General features: G+C 43.3%; 1 protein-coding gene across 15 annotated transcripts in view; it reads left to right on the forward strand.

Moving 5' to 3' along the window:
* The first annotated feature begins 7,094 nt into the window (after positions 1 to 7,094).
* UNC80 (unc-80 homolog, NALCN channel complex subunit) overlaps positions 7,095 to 21,933 on the forward strand; it is a 175,886-nt gene continuing 161,047 nt past the window's right edge. For 13 of the 15 annotated variants that reach the window (XM_065561060.1, XM_065561071.1, XM_065561061.1 and 10 more), the window contains exons 1-3: positions 7,096 to 7,262; positions 8,419 to 8,467; positions 20,183 to 20,339. In XM_065561060.1, coding sequence (XP_065417132.1) covers positions 7,171 to 7,262; positions 8,419 to 8,467; positions 20,183 to 20,339 — 298 coding nt within the window. In that variant the 5' untranslated portion in view covers positions 7,096 to 7,170. Of the gene's footprint in view, positions 7,263 to 8,418; positions 8,468 to 20,182; positions 20,340 to 21,933 lie in introns of all 15 variants that reach the window. The other 2 variants (XM_065561073.1, XM_065561074.1) reach the window with 2 other exon arrangements.

The raw sequence follows: 21,933 nt of genomic DNA on the forward strand, positions 1-21,933 counted from the left end.
GGGGGTTTCTGCACGTCCTGAGACCCACACTATTCAGTTATACCAACCAAGACTCACAAGATATGTAAGTGCAATCTCTGCAGTGTATTAAAAAGAGAATAGTGACCTGTTGGCTTGTGATGCTATTAGACTCCTCAGTGCATTATGCTGTGACACCCCATGTAACTCATTTACTCGTCTCCTATTCTATAGGCCTACTGAATATCTGTGTCTATCTTGTGCTCAAACAAATTATTCAGGGTGAGCCTGACTATTTACTGTGACTGCCATAAAACAAAAGTAGGTATCATAGCAACTGCATGTCACTTTGTTCTGATTTGTTTCCTGTATGTCTAAGCTGCAAAACAGCACCAGAGAGAGAGAGAGAGAGAGAGACTCCCTGGGATATAAAGGCATCTGTGAAACAACCTTTCCCCTTAATACAGAGATCTTTCTAGATATTTAATCACTGACATCTATCGAGCTGAGTCACTTCTCTTTTTTAAAAACCAAGAGGAAGACTGGCTGTCAAGGAAAGCTGGGGTGGGTCTGATGAGGCATTTCTTACTGAGGCACCATCTTGTTCGTATGTAAGTACACCCGAATGGTGGCTGTTAGCTTGCAAGACAGCTCCAGCTGTGAGCAGACAATCCGTGGATTTGATTATCCTATACAAGTAGGATAAAGGTTAATAGAAAATGTGTTCCTAACTTGCAGTCTGATTCTCTCCTGTTAGTTGCCAGTTCCCCAGCCAGGGACCAAATTGGCCTGCAGCTATGCCAGAATTGGGGAATCACATAAAAAGCATAAAGCCACCCTTGCCCTCTCTTCCTTAGTCTTGTGCCAGTTACAGCTTGGCCAGACCAGAGAATCTTCACCTAGATCTGAGATCTTTGTCCTTCTGAAACTTCTTCCTCACTGTTCCTTTTGCACCAGCGGATAAGAATCTCCATGCTTTAAAATCCTCTATTTATGCTGACACTTCAGATTTCTTCCACTGGTTTGAGATTCCCAGTACTTAAAATGGCAAGTATGGTAAAACAGGTAGTAGAAACTTTACAAGTTTGCACAGATAAAGAGCCAGATACTCAGCTGAAATAATTGGCACAGGTCCATTGAAGACAACAGCTGCACAGTTTACACCAGCTGAGCATCTAGCTCAAAGTTGTGTTAACACGTTTGTGGCATATTTGGAGCATAAACTGCACAATTAACCCTTTCACTCAGCCTTTTCAAACTGTTCTACTTGCTTTTATGTCTAGTGGTGTGGTTTGTTTTTTTTTTTCAAAAAGAAACCCTAGTCTCTTTAAATACGGTAGCTTGTCTGGGGAATTCATCCAATCTCTTACATCAATTAGCCTACCTGATATTGGGTTTATATCTTTCCCACTGGCAAGAGCATATCTTGTCTTGGCAGGGCATAAGACAGTTGAGATCAGCCAGGTTGTCCCAGTTCTCTATACCACTGTTGAATCTGGCTTGGGCAGGGGAAAGACTTGTTGGTGATAGGCTCTGCCTGCATCACTACCTCGTTGAGGATGTCCATTACAATTCTTTTATATTGTCTTCTTGAGTGCTGTCATGTGACAATGCAAAGCATTGACATCACTGAACCAGGAACATAATATTGTCCCTCAAGCTTCTCTGCCTTTTCCTAGAAATTTCCACAGCCCTCTCCTTCCTGGCTTGCTGTCACATTTTTAAAGAAACAGGACACTTATTGTCATCCTCCATCTCTTTTTAAATGATAACTAACATGTGTAGCAAATTACAGTTCCAGATTCTCCATGGCCTCTTCATTCATCCAGGTCTATTCATCTTCTGATCCTAAAGAGTTTTGTCCATTTCAACTGGACTATACCTCTAGTAGCTGATAGACTCCTGCTTTTGAACCCTTCTCGACAGGATCATCTCCTTTCCCTAAGGCAGCAAAGTCACATGATCAACATCCCACTTTTTTGACTGTTCTTAGAACCTTTATCATTTGTAATGGTATAGAATCTCATGGAAAAGCAATGCATAGTGACAACAGCTGGTGTAAAAGACTCTTTCTTGGTGGCCAGAGTAGACCTGAAATAGGAAGTGAACTCTCACTAAACCAGGGATTGTCTTCCACTTTTAGCAGGGCTAGTTATCCTAGTTTAAGTTTGAGTAAGACTCAAATTTCATTCTGACAGTCAAAGATGGTGAACTTGATTTGCCAGCTTTCACCCTTGCATCCTTTAAAGAGGGCCACTTATGACAAAGATTTGTATAAGGCTGGTGGCATTGTCTATGGTTGCTGGGCTGCTGACTGTTACCAGAGCTAATGTGGGATCTTTCTGTTGTAAAATTCTCTGAGCATTCTGTACTGCTCTTTCCCCTAGTCTATGCTCTTGTGGGGACTGGAAGTAATATGCTCAAAATGGTACCATATTCATCAAGTTATGAATTCAGGGTCTTATTGTCAGTGACTTCTTTAGAAAGGAAAAGACTGTAAAGTAGTCACAGAAGACAGGGGTAGGATGGGTTGGTCCATTTAATTATCAGAGAATACACAGGTCTCAAACCTGATTCCCCCCCCCCCTTTGTATATTGACACTAGTGGCTATTTTAGTCCTAATCTCAATGGTGAGACTGGCTAGCCACTCAAAATCAGGGCCGGCTCCAGGCACCAGCAGAGGAAGCATGTGCCTGGGGCGGCACATGCTAAGGGATGGCATTCCATCCATTCTTGGGGCGGCAGAGTCCAGGCGGCTTTTTTTTTTTTTCTTCAGCAGTTCGAGCAGCTTTTTTTTTTTTTTTTTTTTGCTTGGGGCGGCAAAAATGGTAGAGCTGGCCCTGCTCAAAATGGCATCCACATATGCTTATATCATCCTGAGTCTCTAAGAATGTGGTTGATCCCATCACAAGATCTAGTCTATGCCCCATGCTGTCACTAGTCTCTTGGGAGTGACCCCTTTAGTGTGCCAGCACCCACAGAGGCCACGGGACTCTAAGACTCCAAGCCTGGGCCTTCCCCGTCTCTCCCCATGGCTCCCTGCAGCAAATCCAAATCCTTCTGTAGGAGGTGTTTACTGTGCCCCTCTTTTTTTACAGCAACATAGGCAGCCTTTACCAAACAAGGTAACCATTTATTAGTCACCTGGCATCTGAGTCTCTAGGTTAGCGCAGAAGTTGTTAAGCTATAGTTCACTCTGGTCAAACCAGTGCCACTAGGAGCTAGCCAAGCTGTGATGAACTCCATCTCTGGTTCTCCCTACCTGTTCCTCCTTTTTGTCTCCCCACAAGTCCAGGCTCCTGAGTCCCTCCAAAAGGGCTACCCTTCTTCTGGTTACCAGACTGGCACCTTGTTCTCCTGCTCAGTTCCCGAGTCCTACCCTACTGGGGTTTCCTGCTGTTCGTTGCTCAGTCACTGGGATGTCTTTGTCATTCTGGACCCTCTGTTGGTTTGAGACAGTTCTTTAATGAGCCTGTTAATTCCTTCCAGACCACAAGGAGACAGACAGACACACACACATCCCTCCTGCACTGTTCCAAGAACAACATTAACCCTTTTGCACTTACATGGTAGCAATGTACAGAGGGAAACTGAGACATGCCTAGGATTCATAAAAAAATATTTTTTAAAACTCCTTGGTCACAGATCAACAGGGTTCCTTGGTAAGGTCAGCCAACGTAAGGACTACACCAGGCTTAAATCTCATCAAAACTATTGGCAATCTCTGACATCTAGGGGGCAGGGCACCTTATGTAGGTCGTAGAGCATAAGCTACTTGTATTGTTTATCACAAGCCTGAACTTATCATGATCCTGCGGGTAGCTTGTGGCCTCTTTACTTGGTGTACCCATCCTGGGAGTTGTGAGCTCTAGGTTTCTCTGAAAATCAGGCTATTTTTATTTCAGTCCCCCAGCTTTGAGAACTGTAGCCTATATTGCCTTGCACTTCTAGAGCACCTTTCAACTTTGGTTTTGAATCTCTTTATACATTTAGCCTCCCAAATGCTCTATGAAGTAGCAGATATGGATAGGCTTGGCCATAGGAAAGTTTTTACAAAACTAGTGTCATTGCAATGAAGGAGCCCGGTGCCTCGTTAGCCACTGCAGGGGAGCCAGCAAAAAGACACTGCCCAGAAATATTGCAGAACACACATCGTTTCATGACAGCATCCCATGCAGCTGTAGAACCCAGCATCTCTTACTGTAAGTAGGAATCTTCCCTGAGGCCTCTCAGCACATCAGAAAATAAAAAGCTAAGAACAACAGAGTTGGTTTGGATTTCAAGAATCTGACCCCGTTGGACAAGTTGGAGTCATGGAAACTCTCATAGCAAACAGGGCTGCTACCTGTTTCTCTGCCCCCCTGTCTTGTCTGGGTTGCTAGAGAGTACTTGATCCCTGACGCAGAGACCATCTTCTTCTGAGGGGAATCTACCATCCACATTAAAATATGGAATAGCCTTAACAAAACTAAAGAAACAATTATTCTTTGCTGGAGTCCTTGCAAGCTGCTGCCCACTGTAACCTTCCTCCCCCAAGCAAACTAAACTTAGAAGCTCCCAGAACACTCTTCAGCAGCCAGTCTCCTGGATCCCTCTGTTAGAAAAGGGTTGTGGCATGGTGCATGACACCCTCCTGCCCAAGGGCAAGGGCATAAAGTCATATACATCCTGCTGGATGTCTGGCATTTGGTATTGTTGGTCACCAAATTTCTGCTGTCCTATCTCCAAGAAAATGCATGAATGAATGGTTTGGGTCCAAACCACGATACGTTACAGGCAACTATTCTCCAGCTTCGATGTCCTTGCGTGCAAAGTCCCACAAGGCTAAATCTTCTCCTTTATCATATTTAGCATATACATGGAACAAGTGTGGCAATTAGTGAGGCAGAACAGGCTGAAGTGCCAGCGTTATACAGCTGGCACACACATGTATGTCTCCTTCATATCAAGTACAAATAGCAACCATAGTTCCCCACCCTGCCAGGAACGGTGTGGCTCAGGCTTCAGCCCTGGGGTGGTGGGTAGCAGACTTAAGCCATGCAGCAGCAGGCTCCATCCCCTAGCTGTCATATTTTGGCCTGTGGTCCAAAGCTCAACACCCCATCCAGGCCTTGGCTGCCTCTCCTGCCTCTTCCCCAACACCAGCCCCCGCGGTCTCCCTACCCACGTCCTCATCCAGCACTTAATTCGTCCGCTGGCTTGCCAGAGCCAAGTCAGGCTGTTGTGAAAAGTGATGTTTGTTAATATCACTTTTCACTGCCTCCTAGCTAACTAGTCTGCTGCTGTGAAAAGTGATATTAACAAACAGGGCCAGCTCTAGGCACTAGCAAACCAAGCACGTGCTTGGGGCGGCACATTTTCAGGGGCGGCATTCTGGCCATCTTTTTTTTTTTTTTTCCTTCGGGTGGCAAAAGCCTAGAGCCAGCCCTGGCAGCAGCAGGGCGGGGGGTGCCCTGGGGTTGCTGTGGTTTGCGCTGTGGGGGAGCAGCGCCCGCACCTTGTTGCTGGGCTGGGCAGGCTCTGAGCGGGGGACACTTGGGCTGGGGGCTGCCCCGCGGGGCACACGGAACCGCCTGCAGGTGCCGCAAGGCAGCCACCCCCCAGTGCCGCAGCCGGGACTGGGCGAAGCGGCCTAAGCCGCCCAGGGACTGCGGCAGAGTAGCCAGAAGCAGCAGCAGCAGCGGGGCCATAGAGGGCGAGGTGCTGCCATGCGGGGCCCACGTCCCGCTCTCCGGGGCTCCGTTCCTTCTGGGGCTACCCTGCCCTGGCTCCTCAGCCCTCTGCCGGGGCGGTCCCCCCTGGCTCTGCCCTCCCGGGTCCCGGCTGGTCCTGGAGGCAGGAGCCCTGGCTGGTGGGACCCTGGGCTGAGGCGCGGCCCGGGAGCCCCAGTGCTTACCCCGACCCTGCCAGCGCCGGACCGGCTGGAGGCGAGGGGGGAGCGGGAGGAGTCAGCAGTGGTGGGGGGAGAGCCCAGTGCTCGGGTGGCAGGGGGTGCGGGTGGGGTGGGGTGGGGGGGAGAGCCCAGCGCTGGGGCAGCAGGGGGTACGGGTGGGGTGGGGGAGAGAGCCCAGCGCTGGGACGGCAGGGGGTGTGGGTGGTGGGGGGAAGAGAGAGCCCAAGGCTGGGGCGGCAGAGGGTGCGGATAGAGGAGGGCACTGGTGGGGGGGGGTGAGAGCCCATGGCTGGGGTGGGGGGCAGCCAACATTTTTTTTGCTTGGGGCAGCAAAAAACCTAGAGCCGGCCCAGTTAACAAACATACAAATATCACTTTTCACAGAAACAGACTTACTAGCTGGCATGTCTAAAGCAGAGGGGAAAAAGCAACCGCACAAGCAACAATGACAAAAACATGCAAAGCACCTTATTTATTTGTATTCCGTTTAGGTTTAGTAACAAATAGAGACAACTGTACATCTTTTTATTATTTTTTTTAAACGGCGCCTAAATAAATTACAATGAGTTGGACATGGCGACAGGCATATTTAAGTTAATTGAGTATTTTAGAAAAAAAACTGTCAGAGCGGCCAACAGCAGGAGTTGGTGGCCGCAATCAGAGGCTGCCAAAAAACTTCTTGTGAGAACCTCGGCCTTAAAGCACCATCATAAAGGAACAGGTAAGTGAGTCATTCCCTCCTCCTCCTGCCCTATAAACAACCAAAGGTCACATCCTCTATAGAACAGGGGTCACCCTTTTCCAGACCCTGCTGCACCACAAACGTGAGCCCCCCCCCCATCTTGCCACCTACTGATGTCCCGCAGGGTGAGGACCCCTTTCCTGCCCCTCTTTTTTGGTAGTTACCCAGCGGGGACTCTTAGGGGGCTGCACACGGCTATTCCTCGCAGGGGCAGAGACCTGCGGGGATGGGGGGAGAGGGGGACGGGGCGGCTCTGGGCGGGCTGGGGTTGCGCTCGCCACAGGTGGTGCTTGGCCCAGCCGCGGGGGGGGGGGAGTGGCGGCAGCAGCCCCGGCGCTGTAGGCGAGCGCTGCTTTCCCCGGGGCCCTGCTGGGTGTGGGAGCCCGGGGGGTGGCGCCCCTGCCACGGGCTGGCGCTGGGCGCTGTCCGCGGAGGGAGGTGCTGAAGGCCGGGAGGAGGCGGACACCGTCGCTCGCTCCCCTCCGCCCCCCGCCTGCTGCAGCCATCTTGCGCGGCGGGGGAAGCGGGGCGGCAGCCGCGGGCGCCGCGGGCTGGCTCGGGGCGGGCAGCGCCGCCATGGTGAAGAGGAAAAGCTCCGAGGGCCCGGAGCAGGAGGGCGGCCGCGGCGTCCCTCTGCCCATCCAGACCTTCCTGTGGCGGCAAACCAGGTGCGAGCGGGGCCGGGGCTGCGGGGGGGGGACCCGGCGCGGGCCCCTGTCCCGCTGGGCAGGCCTCGGGGGGCCCCGCAGCGCTGCTCCCGCCGGCAGGGCTGTCGGGCCGGCCGCCTCCCTGCCGGGGCGGAACCTGCCTGGAGCCGGAGCGCCCCCGGGCCAGCCCCGGGCTGCAGGGTCTGCTGGGGGAGGCTGGATGAATATTGGGGGGGATGTTCCCCCCACTTCAAAATCAGGGCTAGCTTGAGGCGAATAGTATTTTTACACCCTCCCACCCCCTCCCAAACCTCTGGCTGTCAACCTGTTAGTGTGATGTTTGTTTTTGTAGGGTCTCTATTTTGGGGGGACTGTGTGGGTGGGTTTGTTGTTTATCCCAGTGGTAGACTGCGAAGGCAAACTTCCAACTGAGGCCTGAGTTTGAGCAAATACTGCAGGATGAGATCCTAAATAGCCTCATTGACTTCCAGGCCAGAAGAGACCATCATGATCATGTAATCTGACCTACTGCAGGGCCACAACCTCCCCCACCCACTCCTGTAACAGACCTATAACCCCTGGCTGAGTTACTGAAGTCCTCAAGTCTAACTACTTGTTGTAGGGTGGGTGGGTTTTCTGGCTAAATCTTGTGAGGAAATGGAAGCCTCCAAGCAATTCAGAGAGCTGTGTATTAGAGGAAAAGAATCATTAACACAATCTACTAGCAAACCACAGCTATTCAACTCAAAACTTCGTAATACTTAATATAGTCGTATTCTCCTAAATACTTTGATAAACGGTACATATGACTACTAGAAAATGCATCATTTGGATGAGTTAAAATGGCTGAATTCTTTTTACCTTTAGGGAAGAAAATCATATTTTTAAAATGTCTTGCTTTCATATTGGTATTTGCCTGGTATTTGTGAAAACCTTCTGTTTATGGAAAAGGTAATAACATTCTGTACAGTGCTTTCAACAGGTATCTGAGTTTCTCATGGCTTCATTACTGTTTGTTACATGGACTTATCTAGCCACTTAAGTAACTGACAAACATTTGTCACACTGACAAAATAATTTAATTAAAAATGACTCAATAAAAACATGCTTAATATGCATACCTATAACTACTGTTATGAAAACTAACTCTTGTTTTTGTTGTTTGTTGGGTTTTTAGTGCATTTTTGAGGCCCAAACTTGGAAAACAGTATGAAGCTTCCTGCGTGGTATGTGGCTTTTTTTTCTTAAACTCATCGTAGTTTACTGGTTTTATGCAGCATTGGCTAAATATGGAAACTTAATAAAAGATTGAACTCAAAGGGCCAAATAATCTCTGCTGTAAATGCACTTACATCAGTTGTTACCCCAGAGATGGAAAAATGTTCCAAATACGAATGAAAAAAAAGTCAAACCAGACATGCAGCCCAAAATGCAATTAAAAGCGTATCAGTTGAGAAATCTGTCATGTTCAAAGACCATAGTAAAGACCATTGGGCAGACAGCTTCAGTGAATTGTCCACTGGAAACCCCATCTCTTTCTGCAAAGGATCATGCAAATTCAGAGCTTACTAGTGTGTAGAAGAAGGCTAGCATTGTATTTCTCTGTAAACGTGCACTTCTTTAAACTATACATGCTAAATTTCATATTCTATCATGCTGCCAAACTGTGTACTGGTCTAACTGGATCTGCCTTTTTTTATGGTCCTGCATACATTTTGATAAGTGAAACAGTTCTGCTGTCATTGACAAATATGGCCCATTCACTGTTGCCTTCTTCCTCCAAATCAACAGGCTACATACATAACATGATCCTCCTCTAGTGCCCCCTGCCTTTTTTCACATCAGTCTGAGGAACATCAGCACCCTCTAACTCTGAGGGTATGTCTACACTGCAATTAAAAACCCACAGCTGGCCCATGTCAGCTGACCAAAGCTCAGGCTAAGGGGCTATCTGCAATGTAGACATTTGGGCTTGGACTAGTGCCCAGGCTCTAGGACCTTGCAAGGTGGGAGCGTCCCAGAACTTGGGCTGAAGGCTGAGCCTGAATTTCTACACCACAATTAAACAGCCCCTTATCCTGAGCCCCGTGAGCCCATGTCAGCTGCAGTCTAATTGCAGTGTAGACATACCCTTGATTTGTAAACAGGAAACGAAGTTTTTCCCAAAACAACCTCTGAACAAACTCACCAAAGCTTTCTGTGCTATTGAGTATATTAAAGACTGAGCACTAAATAATACTTTAAGCTTTTATGCTACCTTCCTGCTTGAGAGTGTGGGTTTTTTTTTAAAATGTTATAATACTCTTCTGTAGAACTATAATCCTTTTTTGAGACGGTGGAGATGGTGGTGGTGGAATGGAAGCATGGAGAGTGGAGTGCCTTGTCTATGGTCCCTTACCTTAGTAAATCACTAGCAGAGGTAAAGTAGAATGCAGATCTCCTGATCTCTAATCCTGTATTTCAAACCACTAGGCCATGCTCCATCTCCACAGCATTAAACAGAGGTTATTTAAAAAAAATATATACTCCCAAGTACCAGGAACCTCACATCTTGTGGAATAGCATGAACATGCTGCCGAAGATGGGTACGACAATACTGTATTCAGTATGAGATCACAACATTCTTGCATGTGATTTGAGTAGGGGACTGTAAACGGTGTCTTAGGCACCTGAGAAGCACAGTTAGATGAGATAGGGTATCCCAGGCTAGTGTAAATGGTGCAAATACAGCTTTAGATATGGGCAGGCTGTAAGTAGAGGCCATAAGGCCCTAAAGAGATGTCATGCTGAAAAACGGTCTTAAGCAAAACACATTTTGTACTTAGTGCCTCTTTGGATGGGGTGAAGGAGGGGCTTCAGGGACCTGAGCAGGGTGGATTGATTTAAATCACCAATTTTAATCTCTGTTTACATCAGCAAGCAGAAAATCTTGATTTATTTTTTTAATCAATTTTAATCATGTCTCTGCATTTGTAGTTTCTTAGTTATCTTCCCAAAGAAAGGCTGATTCTCGCTGGCTGATCAACATTTTAATGGTGATTAGCAACTAAATATAGTCTTTTTGCTGACCAGGAGAACACTCTATTGATACACATTTGTTTAAGCAATTATATAGCTTAATTTACATTTAGTTTTGCATTTAAAACTAACAGTTTCTGATAACTACTTCCTTGTTTGATTAAACAGTTAGTATCTGTAGTTAGTTCAATTCATTATGTTCTTCAGGATTTTAGAACTAGTAGATCTCCTCTCACATGTAGTTTTTAGTCATAAATTGGAAGAGGGACACCAAACATTGCAGCTTGTTCAAATTGATTCTTTAACTTTTGAAAGAACTAGTCATTCCAATGAACTAGCTGAATAAACTGACATAAAGAAAATGTTCTCTCTGAAATTGCGGAAGAGGCTACTGCTATCAAACGCTAGTTCAGCACTTCACCAAACTCTGGTTCCAGGTGCCTAGCCAATGACCTCCAGCTGTTCAGTGGCTTGACTTTCTTGAAAACTTGGCTACAAACATGTACCGTTAATTTTTTTTTGTATTTATCTTAAATGACTCTAGAATATAATAAATTAGGCCTCATCAAAGATTGTCAGTTTCAAATTTAATTAGGTTTATTTTTTTAAATAAACAAACCTGTTTAACAAATGTTTCTTTCAATCCACACTGCCCCTGAGGTCCTGGCTCAGCTACCCCTACCCCTTGTTACTGGTGGCAGCTGAGTCTCTTCCTCCAGGAGGGTGCTGGGGCCTTCCTAAAGGACCCTTCCGTTGGGGGAATTCTGTGGAGGACCCCTGCACACATGGTGGTCCAGAGAGGTAGGATTGCTGGGGGTCACATGCCCCCAAAGTCCTGGCTGTGCAGTGGTTGGGGTTGGGGCTTAGTCAGCACTATGCCTGCTTGTGCTGTTGGCAGCAGGTAAATATTATCTCTGTTTCACTCAGACATGAACGATCATGTGACTTGAGTAATGTTATACAGGAAGCATGTGGCAAAGCCAGTCCCAAAAGCACCTGTATCATCCTGTCTGGTATTGTAGCCCCATGATTAGCCTTGCTCTGACAGAACGTATGTAAACTTCAGCTGTAAGGAGCTAGCTGGAAGTGCCCAAGGGGATGCAAAATACTGCAGAGGGAAATAACCACCAGACCAGAAGGTCACTAGGGAACAGGGTGAAGAGAGAACACTGATGGTATGAACAAACTCAGACCAGGTTGTTGGCACATAATGGCCTCAAAAGGAAAGTCATAATGTAAGTGACCGTGGGGGAGCAGAGCACACACCAGGAACAGACTCAACATTGCCTACGAGTCTGCAATCGCTATAATCAGTTCATGACATAAGCTTTCAATACTGCTTTCCAGATTGCCAACTCCGCAGCTGTTCCCTTCCTTTCTGTAATTCAGGTGGCAGTGGAGCCCGTGTAACGTGTCAGTCTGCTGAGAATAGTTGGTCAGACTGTCTTTTGAAATTTCTTACTAAGGCAAAGTTACAATAAAATGTTCACATACTACATCATACATCAGTTTTATAACTTTTTCTGGATCAGGTTAATATTCAAAGAACCTGACTACAGAGTCTGACAGGTGAGCCACTCTCCTGTGTGTATATTGAAAAGGGTGATCACATTTCTAAATACCTGTCTTCTTTTTGGCACTTCTCTTGTGTACATACTTGGTATGAAAACTTTTCTATTACAAGGACAGTCCATATCTTAATACATCACAGTTCCATAGGAGGAAGAGTTACATTTTTCCAGTAATATAAAATATGAAGTTTAGCTACTAACAATAAAGAAGAAATTAATTGGTTCTGTTTAATATGTAGATTCTCTCCTGGAGCATTAAGTAAGGAGGTCAAGGGGGCTCTAGGATACTGGCATTTTGTCATAAAATGAATCTCTTTAATAACTTCTTCCCCAGACCATCTAATTCCTGGACTTAACCACCATGTGTGCAAGTATGTACCCTTTTCCTTGCAATGCCTCCAACTGAGCGACTCCCTGGTAGCAAAAATGTGCCAGATCTTAATTAGATTCAAATGCTATCTATACAGCAATTTATAAATATTTCCTTTTTTAGCTTGCTCCTGGTTGAACTCCTCAAATGCAGTTAAATGTCTAGAGAGAGCTGCCTTGTATCCAGATTTCACAATAAAATGTTTGCCTTGTTAAATACAAGATCTTTATATAATTTTAGTATGTCATTATTACATATCTTTTGGTATGATTTAAATCAGGACCCAGGAACAACTGTCTGAATGGAGCAATCTTGGCTTTTACCCACAACTAGTAGCTTTGATATTTTCTAGGGATAAATTCCTGATTATTAATGAAAGTAGCTAAGGGAGAGGGCCTCCCTGACAGCAGTTTTGTAGAAAAATAGTGCAAAGCTGCTGAGGTGGTCTGAATGAATGGGTTTTTTTTTCTATATTTAATAACCTGGATTTCTTTTTAGCCCAACACTTACAATGAATTTTTCGGCTCCAATCTTGATTGAGTTTCACCTAGTGTGTGGATGGTCGGTTAACCCAATTAATCACATTTTAATTGTGATGGATAATAATAATAATAAGGTAAATTAGGGAAAGTTAGTCTACCCCACCTTTGAATGTTAGAACACACCCTTTCTCTTTTTATGTTTTAAACATGAATTTTAATAGTGCATCCTGCTATATTTTTAATGTCTTATCTGGGATGTGCTGAAACAAAAGTAGTATTTTTGGAAGGACATTCGTCTTTACTGAGGCTACCCTACCTAGCCAAAAAACTTCATATTTGTTCCATTCCTTCAAGTCTTTTAAATTGATGCAGCTACAGTTTGATTTGGCCCTTTCTGGAATATTAATTTCTAAAATTTCAGATTTATAGTCGTTTATTTTAATCATGCTACATGCCCAAATTCCAAAGTCAATTGTTTTATAATTTTTAACGAGGCTTCTGGATCGTGCAAACGTAACGAGACATTGTCAGCATCCAAAGCTATTTTGTGTTCTAATCCAGAAAGCATTTTGATGCCCTTTATCAAGAGGCTGTTCCTCATATTTATTGCAAATGGCTCCAGAAGGAATATATAGGGCTTATATACACTTTTAAAACTAATTTCCAAAACCAAACCTTACCAAAATCTGTCTAAAGTCCTCCCACTACAGTTGGTCAAAGATTTTCTCAGCATCTAATGAAAGCAGCACACAGGAAAAATTGCTAGAATTAACATTTTTAGATCAAATTTGGAGTTCTTCTGATATCAGATAGATGTCTGCTGGCAATCAATCCAGATTGGTATGGGTGAACACATTTGGGCCAGGTGACACTCAATCTGTTTGCTAACAGCTTAGCATAAATTTTAGCATCTACATTAATTAAAAAAAACATGTCTGTATGAGTCACTATTGGTAAGATCTTTTCCTTCTGTAGGAATGACCACGATTTTTGCCTCTTTCCCTTTATCTGGCATCTTGTTTAATGTTGTTTTGCTGGGGAACAATTCAGTTAAAATGGGGACCAACACTTGCTGTAAGGATCTATAATACTTCCCAGAATCCCTGGGGCTTTATTGGATTTTAAATTCTTAATTACAACTTCAGTTTCCTCTGCAGCAATTTGCCTATCAAGAGCTGCCACATCATCCTTTGAGAGCTGAGGTAATGTCACACTTCTCAAATATCTACTTATAAATTTAGGATTTGGATGTTCCGAAGCATAGAAACTATGGAAAAAGTTAGCAAATGTTTCAGAGATCTGTTTGATGCCAGTTACTAAATCTCCCTTCTTATTTCTAATCAGAGGGTTGGCTGATTTATCTTGTTTCTTTTTTAACGTTTGACTATCAGCTTTATTGGCCTGTACATAATATTTTTGTTCAATATATCTAAGTGTTTGTAATCTTCCCTCTTATCTCATTTGCGGGGGGGATAGCTCAGTGGTTTGAGCATTGGCCTGCTAAACCCAGGGTTGTGAGTTCAATCCTTGAGGGGGCCACTTGGGGATCTGGGGCAAAATAAGTACTTGGTCCTGCTAGTGAAGGCAGGGGGCTGGACTTGATGACCTTTCAAGGTCCCTTCCAGTTCTAGGAGATGGGGTATCTCCATTAATTTATTTATTTTGTTAAACACTACATAAATACTCCTGTAGATTTATGTCTACCTTTCAAAACAGAAAGTTCTTCAACCCACCTCTCTTCTTCAAGACCTCCCATCTTTTTTAGATATGATGTTTTATTTATAAGGATCCCCCTTATTACTGCCATTTTAGCATTCCAGAGAACACTTTTATTGTTTTCTTCCTTATTGTTTATTTCAGTATATTTCTGGAAATTTTCATCTAGCTTTTGAATTCTAAAGGGGTCATATAGCCAAGTTTTATTCAAGAACAGGGCTCTTTGGGACTCAGTGAAAAAACAATCTTTCAATCCAATAAGTGGAGGGACATGATCAGACCCACTAATAACTCTCAGATTAGATTTTTTTCTAAGTTAGCAGAGGTCCTAGAAACAAAAATCATATCAATCCTGGAATAAAATCAACGAGGAGCAAAATAATCCAGATGTCAGAACTGTACATGTTCATCTCCCATCACATCCTCATATTTTAAGTGATGCAACAGATTTTCACTAGTTCCTCCTGACTGTCCTTTGTGTACATTCGATCAATTCAAAGTGAGATTAGTGCACATTAAATCCCCTGTCCCCAGAATAATATTCCCTTCTCTAAAACTTCCTACATTCCTAAAAAAAACTATCTTTTTACAAAAAAAAAAAATCTTGTTTTTGATTGGGAGCATGTATATTGGCTATGGTGAGAAGTCTACCTTTCAAAGACCCCTTAATTAAAATCTGTCCTCTGTATCTGTGAGTTGTGCTGAAACAGTAAAAGGGAAGCGTTTACCAAACAGTTTTGTCAACATTCTTCTATTAGATTGACCTGGAGAGACATATGGTAGCTGTGTCCAAGAAGTATTCAAGTATTTATCATTTTTTCTTCAGGTGTGTGTTTCCTGTAAATTGATTATACTTGGAAAATCCTTATTCAGAGCAGAATACCCTTTTCCTTTTTGTGGCATTGTTCATCCCTTTCACATTAATAGTTATGACACTAATAAATTCACCCATGAGTACCAACTCTGCTCTTGCTCAGTATATCAGCCTTTGTTAAAAGCAGTGAGACTCCCCAGCCAGGTGCCAGGTCATCATTACATTTATATCTCTTCTTTAAATATGACATTTTAGAGTTCTCCTCATACACAGTAATTTTAAAACTCCGACATACATTGCTTTTTCATTTATTTCTCTCCTTTTTAACACCAATATTGGTGTACTCTGATCCTGAGGCTGATTTACCATAATTTGTTTGAATTCTGAGCCCTAAAACTCTGTTAATATATTTTTTCTATTAAAACATATAACAATATTTAACATCTGTTTATATTCTCTTGTTCCCTTTTTCTCTCCCACCTACCTCCCTATGTATTTCCCCCTGTTGCCTGGTCCTCTCTAGTTGTGAGAGCCCAGGCTATCCTTACTTCCTCTGTGGGTGTGCAAATTCCCTGGAACATGGAACTATTCTTTATATATTCTTAAGAATCAAGTAGTATGTTACCAAACATATTTATAACATTGGGCACTATGAGATTATTATACCATCTTGGAGTTCACTTATTCGGACATTTTCCGCCATAGGTGACCCTTCTCCAATTAATATACATTTTGGAATATTTGTGATAACTCAAGTCAAACTTACCTCATTAGGGGAGATCTGGGTCTTTTGCTATTGCATTAATAACTTAGTTTATAATGTGATTTATATTATCTATAATGTTATACCCATTAAGTGTACTGTATCCACATAGAGTAAACTATCCAAGGTGCTATACACCCCAGCTACCATTTAACTATATCCCTGTGACATTATAACCACATGGATACAATATCCATTATTTATTACACTGTCTTAGCCTTTGCACTAGTCCTGTTCTTGTCCAACTGCCTCCATGGTTTGTTTGATGGAGGGGGAGATTTTGTTTTTGGGGGAAGGAGGGATGGACAGATCTTTGTAGTGTAGGATTTCTTTCCTTTCCTACATATCTAGATCTTCTGATCTTTCCTCCTGGTTTGATGCGCCTCTTTCAAGATGGCTGTTGCCACCACACTGCCCCTTTGGTTTCTCCTTTCCAGGCTATTAAATATAGAAAAAAACCCCCATTCATTCAGACCTATTGGGCTATTCATTTTTAGGGCACAAATCTGGGATTCAGGTTGGCCTGGTTCTTTTTATCTTCTTATATTGCTTTAATTTATTTCCTGTATTGAAGAGACCTGGATTAGGTCACCACTGTATTTGCTAGCTTAGCCATGCCTCTGTCAGGCTGGGATTTTGGTTTTTTTTAGCCTATTATAGCCAGACCCTTTGATTTCAGCTACATTTATAGCTCCCTAGGATCCCTCTTCTATTTTACACATTTCAGCACTGTCCTCCTGCCAAGGGTATATGTAACTTCTAGTGAATAGAGGGTAAAAAGTGGGCTGTTCCTCTTGATTTTGCATACTTTTCAGGCGAGACTAAAGTAAATGGAATCACTGCACACCTACATTGCTGCAACTGAGAGCAGAGTCTGACCCAAAGCACCATATTTTGCATTCAGTGTGCAGGCAAAACATCAGCTGAACTTGCAGGGAGCTGTGCTTGCATACACAAGGCAGGGAAAGGCCCTAAGGAAGTTGAGGGAAGGATTCAAATTTTGCTGTCACTTGAGCTAGTGTAAGCCAGAACCAGAGTGGGGACTGACACTGTAATCATAAGGCCTGGTTCTCCCAATCAAAGGGGAAACTTTGTACCACATAATCATTAGCTTGCTCTAAAGTTTGCTTAACTGGCCATTGGAGAATCCCTCATACACAGAGGAATCCTCTGGCAAACCTACACTAGCATCATGGCTCATCAGCCATCCCCCTTCAACCCACTGGCATAAGGGTTGAGTCCTCTTAGCTCAATTTATTCCTAGCCACTGCAACAGCCCCTGCAACCTGTGGGCAGCTGGCGTAGGTTAGAGCAGTCTGAAAGAGGCTCCAATCCGACAGCCTTCCCAGGACCCAGATGCCCTAAAGATTGGAGGAACGTAAAAGTGATTTAAAGCCACCTTTGCACACTCCCTTTCCCCCTCCTGAATTGTACTGAGTGCTCAGAATCTGGGCTGTGTTTTTTTGAAAGAGGCTGTTCTGTAGCCTTTAGGGCCCTATGCCATTGTGATCTTTTGAAGATGAGGACAAGATCTTGAATTGGATCTAGTGCTGGAGGAGAAGCCAGTACATTATGCAGAGCAACAGAATGGCCCCACATCTGCCTCCCACACACACACATCAGCATAGAATGGCTGCTTTGTGATTTTTTTTCTTCTCCCTTCCCTTATAAATTTAATGTACTTATAAATTTAATGGCAATTTACGCAAGAGTGTGGGCCTCTATTATTTTGTTCCTTTATTAGGACGATCCATTAACAAATCAAACTTAATGTTAAATAATGGTAGATAAATGCCTTGTTTATTCTAGATTGTACACAGAAAGGTGTATGTATGAGCAGTCCCTTTCGTACTTCTGTGTGGGACAAATTGTATTGGCCTTACTCACAGTTAGTGACCCCTTATTTCTTGAATAGGCCCATTGATGTGAATGGGGTTAGTGGCTGAGTTACTACTCACTCTGAATGAGGGAAGCAGAATCTGGTCTATTATGTGTAGCTGCAAGAGTAAATAAATAGATTTAGGCTACAGTAGTCTAGCCCAGTTGTTTCAGACTAGTTCAGAGCAGGCAATAACTTCTCCCAGCTGCATGCCAATATATGGAAGCAGGCACATTTTATTCCGTTCTGTTGCCTGAATGAAGTCTCTGCAGAGAGAACAGTCACGTTAACAGATAAGGGGGTTTGACAAATGGTGATTAAAATCCTATCTTCCTATTCTGCACCAAACCCATCACAACTACTTTTTCTAGATAGAAAAACATAGTGTTGCCCCTTCTGGCCCAAGCAGTTAGCTAATATTCAGGGGTCTTGTGGATTGTTTACATTAGAAGGTGAGATTAATTATATGAGTCAGAGATATCTTTGGTGCAAGTCCTGTTTCCCTGAATACAGTAGGAATGAATAACAGGAAGCAATTTTCTTGTTCAGGAATCCAAGCCTGCTTCTGTTCAGTTTTGTGCCCAAAAGATGCTTTCTCTTTTGGGTACCTCTCAGCATCATGCTACCAGTGCCTCTCTGACTTTCTATTTGCTTACTCCCTTTAAGGCATGCAGAAACAAACAACTGCAGTCCCACCACTGCCCCAGCCCCTGAATTTTCAATCAGTTTTTAGGGAAACCCCTTTTATTCTGTTTGAGTTAGTTCTTGCTCTGGTCTTCCATGTGGCCAGTGCTTTAGATGGTGTCTTCTATTGTTTCAGCCATCTTACTCCATAAAGGAGCTTAATTGCTTCTCAGTTTAGCCAGAATGAGGGGCAGCTAGCACTCCATCAGCGTCAGTGAGATTTTTGACTGCCCCTAGATCAGATATGCTTACTGGCAGCTATAAACATCCTCGAGCATAACAGTACATTTCTTGTCAACGTTTGACTATTATTTCCAGCATCTGATTCATTATCGTCATATTCAGTCCTGCATATCCACCAGTATGTCTGTCCATGAGATGACTCTGTATAAGAATCACATGGTCCATTTTCACTGAACTCAGCCTATACCCAGCACTGTTAGGATGTTTCTCTCTTATAGAACAAACATATGCAAAGACTACTTTCCTGCCCTTTGTGTATGTAAAGGAATATTACACAGCCTGTTTGACTGGTTGGTACTGCACACTTTGAATGGTGGTTCAGTTTTGATGGCCAGATTGCAAGTCAAATTTCTTTTGCTTTACTCCTTTGCGATTAAGCTTATTCCTGATAAATGCAGCTTTTTTTTTTTTTTTACCAAGGAGGGGATTTTTGTGCCTCTTGTTGAGGGATGAATTTTATGAATCTGGTGGGATGGCATTTGAAGCATCCTTTAGGTCATGTACATTCACTGTTACTTATCTCCATGAGCATAGTAAAATTGGCTAAACAACTTGTGAATGAGTAGATTGCCAGAAGGCTACATTGGTTTCTGGCAAGGGCCTGTGATATCACGAATACAGTCCTTGACTACAGTAACTTCAGAGGAACATAATTGCTTCAGTGACCATATAAGGAGGTCTTTTGGGCATATGTGAAAGAATGGACTGTAGAAATAGCTTGGCTGTCTAATAATAAGCTTCCTTCAGGGTTTTTTCCCCCTCTATAAAACAGATGCACTGGCCCTCAAATCTTGTGCTACTTGAGGCAACAATAATCAACATGGTCAAGCCAACAACCGCAACTGTTTGCAAAAATACTATATAATGTCCTGACAAAGGATTTTACACAATGATTAACTTTTGTGACGGGGTGTGAAAATATTTCCTAAGGCCTATGTGCTTTTAGCAGGCTGCTCTTTATGCTACATAAAATCTTCAAAGAGAGTGTCAAATCCTGCTCTCAGTCACGCTGGTGTAAATCTGGAGCAGCTCCGTTGACTTCAACAGAATTACTCCAGATTTACACCAGCATAACTGTATGCCAGGTTTGGCCCAGAGTACTTATGTTTATATGGCGTTTGAAACTCATTTCTTTAATTCTTTTGACTAAGGAAAGTATATTAAATGAACCATGCTACTTCTGAATTCTTCTGAGTGCTGTCTCCTGATTAACCATCCATCTAGTGAGCTTTGGCTATGGTCTTTCTTTTTCAGGAAAATATTTTAAGGAATAATTTTACTGAAAGGAACTATACGTTATATTTTGTGGAAAATAATACGTGACAGCAGGAGCTTTAGAAGAGAATACACAGTCTTGCAAAGCATGTGCTAGGATAATTTTTTTCTCCTTTTTTTTCTTAGTCTTTCGAACGAGTTTTAGTAGAGAACAAGCTGCATGGTCTTTCTCCAGCCCTCTCTGAAGCCATCCAGAGCATTTCTCGTTGGGAACTGGTTCAAGCTGCCCTACCACATGTACTCCATTGCACAGCGACCTTGCTTTCTAACCGAAACAAGCTAGGTTGGTACTTGCATTAGTTTGCTTTTTACTATTACCTAATCTTCCATTAAAATATCACAAAGTTGTGCTCAACATGCCATATACCATACTCTCCCGGAGCCCAGGCTCCAGCCTGAGCCCAAACGTCTACATTGCAATTTTATAGCCCTGCAGCCCGAGCCCTGTGAGCCTCAGTCAGCTGACACAGGCCAGCCGTCGGTGTTATATTGTAGTGTAGAAATACCCATTTTCTCCAAGGTATAGGACCCAATCCTGCAAATCCATGTTCACACAGCAGTCCTTACTCAAGCAAATAATTTCCATTTAAGTCTGTGGGCCTACTAGTGTTAGTAAGGATTATTCACATAAGTCAACTTAGCAAAATAGGTTCTCTTATTCCTCCTGTTTATTGTATTTCAACCTCAAAAATATGATGGGAACCCAGTCCTTGATGGCTTTATTCTTATGGATAGAATTCACTCACGTGATTAGTCACATTAATTATAATAGCATTGTTCCTGTATGTAAGGGTTTGTGTAATCTTGCGCTTGGTTACATTGCAGGCAGATGTAGTTATCAGACTATGCTATATGTAAAATTCAGCACAGCTAAAATAATACAAAGAATTATCAACCTCTTGCAAAAAACCCCCAACCCTGTAGAAATGGATATTAGATTTTATTGAGGTAGATGCAAAAAGAAATTAAAATAAATATTTTCTCCAATTTGGAGTTGTGCCTTAAAAGCTTGATATAACACCAAATCTTTCGCTGTTTTTAAAGGAAATTTTAACACTAGATCAAAACTGGGGGTGGAGAACCCAAACAGAAGACTAGCACTACAAAAATATATTCTTCATAAAATATTAGCTCATATTTTTCTACATTTTCTTTGTCACTGAAGAGATTTGTATTTCATATATGCACTTACCCAAACAAAGCTCCATGAGTCCCCTTCTGTTTAATGCTACCGTTAAATCTTGGTCCCACAGTTTGGGAACGGTGATGTCACAGATATATCATTCTGACTTCACAGCTGGATAATGAAAAGTGAGAAGAAAGGTCATGAATGATGAAATCCTTCTTTAAGCGTGAAAGGATCAAATCCGTCCCAGGATTGCAGGGTGCTATCTAAACGAATGAGTGACTTCTTGGAAATTGTTGTCAAGAGGGAGTTACAATCTTGAGAGTCAAATAAGTTCAATACTGTTCTCCAAGAGGAACTGGAATGGATTTCAGCAGTAGCCTTGCTACCTAACTGTAATAAGCTTCTTCAAGGGATATTTATTTTCTGCAAGACATATGCCATAGTAGTCAGATTTTGAAGGCACTGAAAGTGTTGTTATTTGTTGTTGTCATCGTCATCATCATGGCAGATCTCAAAAAGATGTGGCCTCCTTGTGGCATTGCCCAGGTTGATCTTGGCCAGGTCCTTAGGGTGGTCTGGTTGGATATTCAGTTTATGTCTGAAAGTTCTGTATTTCACATGTAAGTAATTGTTGGCCTTGGTCCAGTCCCGGGTGGGTAAGTATCCACGTTACAAAATCTGCCACCACAACTGACACTAATTGGTTCACAGATTGACAGTCTTAACTGGAAAAAAAACCAATGAATTC

The sequence above is a fragment of the Chrysemys picta genome, chromosome 11 (genome assembly GCF_011386835.1).
Source record: "Chrysemys picta bellii isolate R12L10 chromosome 11, ASM1138683v2, whole genome shotgun sequence".
Taxonomy (NCBI): domain Eukaryota; kingdom Metazoa; phylum Chordata; order Testudines; family Emydidae; genus Chrysemys; species Chrysemys picta.